General features: G+C 43.7%; 1 protein-coding gene across 1 annotated transcript in view; it reads left to right on the top strand.

The window, feature by feature from the left end:
- NOTO (notochord homeobox) overlaps window positions 1-6,025 on the top strand; it is a 19,288-nt gene extending 13,263 nt beyond the window's left edge. The window contains exons 3-4 of the mRNA XM_006862987.1: window positions 2,819-3,030; window positions 5,867-6,025. Coding sequence (XP_006863049.1) covers window positions 2,819-3,030; window positions 5,867-6,025 — 371 coding nt within the window. The remainder of the gene's footprint in view (window positions 1-2,818; window positions 3,031-5,866) is intronic.
- Window positions 6,026-7,416: the final 1,391 nt, after the last annotated feature.

Raw genomic sequence — 7,416 nt, 5'->3', positions numbered from 1 at the left:
TAGCTGCTTCTCTGGGTAGGGTCCTGCTCTCGGCTCTTCTCCATTGATGGTCCTAGAGACCTCCACTCCTAGACTGGAGAGTTAATCCTTCCTTGCTACAAAACGTCTACCTTTACATTTCCAACCCTCACAATCAGTGAACTTGGATTTTATCTACTCTTGACTACTCTGAGCCTCATGGGTCATACACTCTCATGGTATAACCTGGGCAGTCCTGGTGTGGCTGTAAGATAAGCACTGGACCATAAGGTCAGTTTGAGTTGCAAGGTCAGCAGTTCAAACTCACCAGCTGCTCCTCCAAAGCCCTGTATAGGGTGGCTATGAGTGGAAACTCACTGGATGGCACTTCACAACAGCAATAGGGTAGGGAAAGGACACTGGCATGCCAGTCACTGCAATCCCAGGGAGAATTTACAGAGGTAACTTTCTCTTCTAGCATTAACTAACATACACTTACATGGGTGTCCTGGTGTGGCGCTGTGGGTTAATGTGCCAGATTGTAAAGCCATTTCTACTGTAAAGTCAATGGTTCAAGCTTACCAGCTGCTCCTTGGAAACCCTATATAGGGTTGCTAGAGGTCAGAATTGACTTGATAGTACTTAACAACAAAAATGAGTTTTTATCATTTTTGGCTTCCTGGCTCATCATAGCTTTATGTCCCCGATGAGGAAAACAGGAGCAAAAAATTGTTCAGGTCTTATACACCTCACTTGTAAAATGCCTATATGTTTGTTTTCTAGCCGTGCCATAACAGAAATACCACAAGTGGATGGCGGCTTTAAAGAAGAAATTTATTTTCGCTCTTGTTCAGAAGGCTGTTTTTGTTATTGTTAAGTGCCATTGAGTCAATTCTGACTCCTAGACTCAGGAACCGCTGATAGGTTTGAATCACCAACCCTGCCATTAGCAGTCCAGTGCCTATCCTATACCAGGATTCACATCAGAATCAGGAGCAGCTGATGGGTTTGAACCACCAACCTTGCCATTAGCAGTCCAGTGCTTATGCACACCAGGACTCGTTTCAGGAGGGTTGTTGTTAAGTACCTTAGAGTCATTTCTGACTCATAATGACCCTGTACAGGGTTTCCGAGACTATGAATCTTTACAGAAGCAGAAAGCCTCATCTTTCTCCCGTGAAACAGCTGGTAGTTTCGAAGTGCCGACTTTGAGGTTAGCAGCCTGATTCGTAACCACTACACTACCAGTGAGATCTAATTCAGTGTGTGGCTTAAAAGGAGGTCTGTCTTTATCGATTTCAAATTCTAGAAACCAGCAATCTCTGGCTTTCCTGGACTTGCACTTGTAACTGCTGCTTCATATGACACCTTACCCCTGGGTATGTCTCTGTGTCATTCTACCCTTTTATAACTCAGAAGTGATGAGGTTTAGGACCTACTTTGCAAATTCGTGAAGCGTTCCATATTTTTTTTTTTTTGACTCCTGGTGTGGCGCTGTAGGATCAACACTGGACCGCAAACCACAAGATCAGCAGTTCAGACCCACCACCTGCTCCTTGGAAACCCTATACAGGGTCATTATGAGTTGGTACTGAATTGACAGCACTTAGCAAAAACTACACTATTTTGTGGCGTGTAGGTGGCATTTTAGGATAAGTACTGGACTGCTGACTACAGTGTCGGCAGTTCAAACCCACTGGCTGGTCCTCAGGAGAAAGATGAGACTTGTGAAGATGTACAGCCTCAGAAACACTATGCAGGGTCACTATGAGAAGGAACCGACTCCAGGGTACCTAACAACAACTAATCAAATTCCCCTCTTTCCAAATAGGGCCATGCACAAACACAAAAAACAAAAACAAATTGCTGTCTAGTCAATTCAAACTCATTGCAACCTTATGTGAGTCAGGGTTAAACAGCTCCATAGCATTTTCAAGGCTATAACCTTTACAGAAGCAAATTGCCACATCTTTCTCCCATGGAGTGACTGGTGGGTTCAAACTTCCGACCTTTCTGTTAGCAGCCAAGTACTTTAATCACTGTGTCACCAGAGCCCCTCATTTATAGTGTAGGTACAGGGGTTAGAATTTTAGCACATGTTTTGTGGGAACACAATTTAATTAATAAATTCATAAAGACAGGGATTTTCTGTTTTGTCCTTGACTCTTTTTTATTTTTATTTTTTAATGTTTTATTATGAATTATGTGATCGTTTACATGGGAGAACATTAGCTTTACATTCATCCTATCGTATATTATTTCATTGCCATGATTACAATCCACTCCTTGCATCATCAAACAACCAAAGGGTATACCCTGCAAGACTGTGCCCCGGTCGTCAGCACATGTCGTTGACTCTTGTCTGACACATAGTTGGCATTCAAAAAGTATTTGCTGAATGAATGAAAAGGGTGAACCCCTAGAGGTGCCTTCTCTGCTTAACCCATGAGATTTCCTGAAGTAGCCATGGGAAGGAGAATGAGGGCAAAGAGACACAGAGATTTGCCATCTCCTACTAGGGCCTGGAGGATAAGCACTGCACTGCTAAACCCACTAGCCAGTCTTTGTATAGTCTAGTTCTATACAGGGTTGCTATATAGAACCAACTCAGTAGAATTTAACAACAACCAGGGCCAGAGCTTAAGCCATTCAGCAGAAAGTCGTGGAGGCAGAAATGGTCCTTTCTGTCTCTTGATCTCTTCATTTCTATGCTGTCTCTCCCTACTGTGCCTCTTGCTCTGTTTCCTAGCCAAGGGCTAGGCAGGGAATAGAGCTGTGTGCTTATTTTCTTTCCTTCAAAAAGGGTGGATGGGTAGGTGCTAGCTAACCTCCCCTCCTGATGCTTGCTCTTGCTCTTTAGGCTTGGAGCTGACTCACTGCACAGGCCTCTGGGATCCCCCAGCCTGGTCCACAGCTGAGGACCTTCATGACACTAATCAACAAAAGAGAGTTAGAACTATGTTTAACTTGGAGCAGCTAGTAGAGCTGGAGAAAATGTTTGCAAAACAACACAACCTGGTGGGAAAGAAGAGAGCCCAGCTGGCAGCCCGGCTCAACCTAACGGAAAACCAGGTGGGAGCAGGTGATCCTGTGGGGCCTGGGTTGTACCTGGGAACAGACACTACTTTCTGGGAGGGACAAAGCGGGAGGGACATGGACCTTTCTCTTCTATTCCAGGGCATTGGAGGAGAAGGGCTCTAACCATTGGTATACTCTAAATGATGAGAAAAACAATCCCATTTGAAATTACATTATGGGAACAACACTTAAGTGAATCCAGATCTTAATCTAGAGTTTTAATTGTAATATTAACATGCTAAATAAAGAAACTTATTGTTATTTTTAAGTGCCATTGAGTTGGTTCCGACTCATAGGGACCCTGTATAGGGTTCCCGAGGATCAGCTGGTGGGTATGAATCACCGACCTTGCAGTTAGCAGTTTAATGCTTATCCTATAACACCATACTGTTGTTGTTGTTAGGTGCCATTGAGTCAGTACCAACCCATAGCAACCTTATGCACAGCAGAACGAAACACTGCCCGATCCTGAGCCAACCTCACTATTGTCCACCAATGATGGCCACTTGGCCAGCCCATCTCATTGGGGGTCTTCCTCTTTTTCTCTGACCCTCCACCTTACCAAATATGATATCCTTCTCCAGCTACTGATCCCTCCTGACAAGATATCTGAAGTATGAGAGACGAAGTTTGGCCATCTTGGCCTCCAAGGAGCACTCTGGCTGCACTTTGTCCAAAACGGATCTATTGGTTCTTTTGGCAGCCCATGGCACTTTCAGTATTCTCCTCCAACACCATCACTCAAAAGCATCAATTCTTCTACAGTCTTCCTTATTCACTGTCCAGCTTTCACATGCATATGAGGTTATTGAAAATACCATGGTTTGGGTCAGGCACACCTTAGTCCTCAAGCTGACATCTTTGCTCTTCAGCACTTTAAAAAGGTCTTGTGCAGCAGATTTGCCTAATGCAATACTTCATTTGATTACTTCACTGCTGCTTCCATGAGTGTTGGTAGTTGATCCAAGAAGAAAGAAGTCCTTGACAACTTCAGTCTTTTCTCCGTTGATAAGAATGTTGTTTATTGGTCAATACCATATCTACCCCTCTTGAACACCTACTTGAATTCACTGTCTGCTCCTTTAGTTTTATTTGGAGTCCTAGTAGTAACACCATACTAGGACTCCAAATAAATGTAAAGGAGCAGACAGTGAATTCAAGTAGGTGTTCAAGAGGGGTAGATATTAAGAAATAATAAACGCTTCCTTCATCCTTATATTGTCCTCCAGCTATTGTACCACTTCTCTCTTCCTTTCATGGGCACACTTCCCAAGAACGTGCCTCGCTCACTGGCTCACTGCCTCAATTCATTCCAATGTAATGTCTTTCCCTACCATTCTATAAAAACTTCTCATCAAGGTTCCTGCTGGCTCTTATGTTGCCAAAGCCAGTAGGTACTTAGCTTCTCTTATCTTACTCCACGACCCAGCAGCACTCAATGCAGTTGATCACTCCTTCTATTGAAGCACACTCTTCTCTTGACATCCAAGACACCATGTTCTCTTGGTTTTTGTCCCAGCTCTTTGGCGACGTCTTCTATCTCCTTTGCAGACTGCGTTTCCACTTTGTGACTTTACAAAATCTCTCCAACAGTCTTCGTCTACACTCAGCTGGCTCACCTAGATGGTTTAAAACACCATCAATAAGGTGATAAGTCTCAAATTTGCCCTTCCTCTTCTGACTTGTACATTGTCTCCCTTGGATGTCTATGGGTAGGCATTTCAAAGTTAATAAATCTAAGTTTCAGTTGTTGATTTTTCCCTCCCTTTCCAGATTTGTTCCTTTCCTCATAAATGACCCTATCATCTATTCATCTTTTATTCCTCCTTATTCCTCACTTCTAATCCATCAGCAAGGCTGTCATCTTCACCTCCAAAATATAGTTAGAATCTATTCATGTCTCTCCATTGGCATTCATTCATACTCCCCACACCTCTCTCTACTGGCTCAACTTTTTCCTGCTTCTCCTTTAATCCATTCTTCACACAGTAGCCAGGCATACAATTCACCTAAAATGTCAATAGGATTATGTCACATCTCACTTAGAAAGTCTCAAAGTTGATACTCTTTACCCATGACCTTCAAGATCCTTGGTGATCTGACTCCCGCTAAACCTCATCTACTTTTCTCCCTTCATTTTCCTCTTTCATTCTCAGATTTTGGCCTTGCAACCCCCCTTTCTGGTCCTTGAACACATTAAGGAGCTTTGGTAGCACAGTGGTTACAAATCAGGCTGAAAACCACAAGGTCAGCAGTTTGAAACTACCAGCTGCTCCGTGGCAGAAAGATGAGGCTTTCTGCTCCTGTAAAGATTTACAGCCTCAGAAACCCTGTTCAGGGTCACTATGGGTCAGAACCAACTCGACAGCACTTAACAACAACAAAACTTCATAGCCCTCCTATAGGTTGTTCCCTACCCTGCTCTTTTCTATTTCTTATAATTTGACCTCTCCTGCTCTGAGCCTTAAGTGCTGGTCCCTCAGGGGGACTCCTCCTACCCAGCCTCTTATTTCCACCTTCATTTGTGTTTACATGTTACTTTATTTATTTAAATGTTTGGTAACTAGTCTTCCTCCACCAGACTGTGAGTTCCATGTATCACCATTACCTAGGACCATGCCTGGCACAGAGTCGGAGTTCATTAGATTCTTATTGATTGAATTAATAAATGGTGACTGGAATTCTAGGAAAGAGTGCTTTTGAAGAAGTGCTTCCCTTAGAAGAAAGAGCAAGTTTCTTCCAGGCAGAGAGAGATGGACATACCAAGGATGGGGAAGCAGCAGGAACTGCTGGTCACATTCTGATCTCTGCCCACTACTCCCAATTACAGGTGAGGGTCTGGTTCCAAAATCGCAGAGTCAAGTATCAGAAGCAGCAAAAGCTGAAACTGTCAGCCCCATCTGCCATAGCTGCCTCTCCAGACGAGCTTTCCAGCAGCTCTGACACCAGCATCCAGAGTGAAGATGCCAAGTCAGGAGTGTACAGCTGAGGACTGGGCAGAGGCTCTACCCAGGGTGTCTGGGCTCGTTCTTCCATAGGGCACCCACTGGACCTCCCTACCCCACGTGGGTTTCTCTTACCAAAGAGCCTTCTCAGAACCAAAGGGCACCAGAGGTAGCTGATCTATCAAGGGGCTCCTGTTTCTATGGGAAGCTGGGGTAATGTAATAGTCAAAGGCATAAACATTGCCATTCAGCTCTGTGTCCTTGGCCAAGTTGCTGAACTTCTGAGCTATTTCTCTGTGTAACAGGTGTGTTAATCATTTACACCTTGCAGGGATGAGGTGATGTCTGTGAAGCACTTAAACTGTGCCAGGCCCAGTGCTAAGTGTACAGTAACTGTTAATGCTATTATAGATCCTCCTCATGAGGCTGTATGTTCCCATAAAGATTTACAATTTTGGAAAGCCTAGATTGGGTGGCTGTGAGTTGGAATTGATGGCGTGAGTTTGGGTTTTTTGTTTGTTTAGGTTTTCACATGGTGTAATGATGGTGTCTGCATCAGCCTGGTCTCCTCAGGGAGTAATCTTTTATTATTACGTCCTGGCTTGGTGGGTAGGGGCCTTCTCAAACTTGTGTTTGGTGATAGAAGACTTGAGCTGGTGGAGTCAAGAGCAAGGAGGAGGCAAAGACAGACCACGTAGACCCCTTCTCCTCAGTTTCTTAAAAAAATAAATTCTTGTGTAACTAAAAGGGGGGAGTAGTTTCATTTCAGGAACAGAGGATCCCAGGACCATCAAGAGGGAAGAACATGAGTGGAGTGTGAGATCCTACCTAGCAAAGCAGTGACGGCAGAGGCAGTGAGTGGCATGGAGAGACAGAGCAGCTGTGGACTCTAGGCCCGTGGACTGAGAAAGGCTGTATACCTGCAGGCAGGAGGCTGGCTTGCAGAATGTGCCCTTTGGGCATTTAAATGAATATATGTTTTTTGTTTTGTTTGTGTGCATTAAATAGTTTTTGCTTTGTTCATTTGTGAAGTATAAGATGTAAATGGGGAAGCACAGAGAGGAAGTAGGATGCCTATTGTTGCAGGGAGGGGATTGTAATCATTGAGAAGAAACAAAGTGTATGATTTGTTGAATGTAAAGCAGATGATCTTGTCTGTAAACCTTCACTCAATTCACAATAAAAAATTTTAAAAAATGTTATTCGTTGCTTTTCTGAATTGTTTCCACTTATAGAAGGAGCTCAGGCCCAACTTTTTGGTACCTCAGAGAGCAGACACCATCTGCTCTGATCACCATCGTGTTTCCTACCCTGACTCCCTGCCCATCTTTATGTTGAATGGAGAAATTTGACTCTGTCTTTGTCAAGGCTGGCATTTTATCATAAACTGATTTATAAGGGGGCTTCAAAAAGTTTGTGGAAAAAATGGAATTAA

The sequence above is a fragment of the Chrysochloris asiatica genome, unplaced genomic scaffold (genome assembly GCF_000296735.1).
Source record: "Chrysochloris asiatica unplaced genomic scaffold, ChrAsi1.0 scaffold00052, whole genome shotgun sequence".
In the NCBI taxonomy this organism is placed as follows: Eukaryota; Metazoa; Chordata; class Mammalia; order Afrosoricida; family Chrysochloridae; genus Chrysochloris; species Chrysochloris asiatica.
This window is presented reverse-complemented; position numbering and strand designations above follow the sequence as displayed.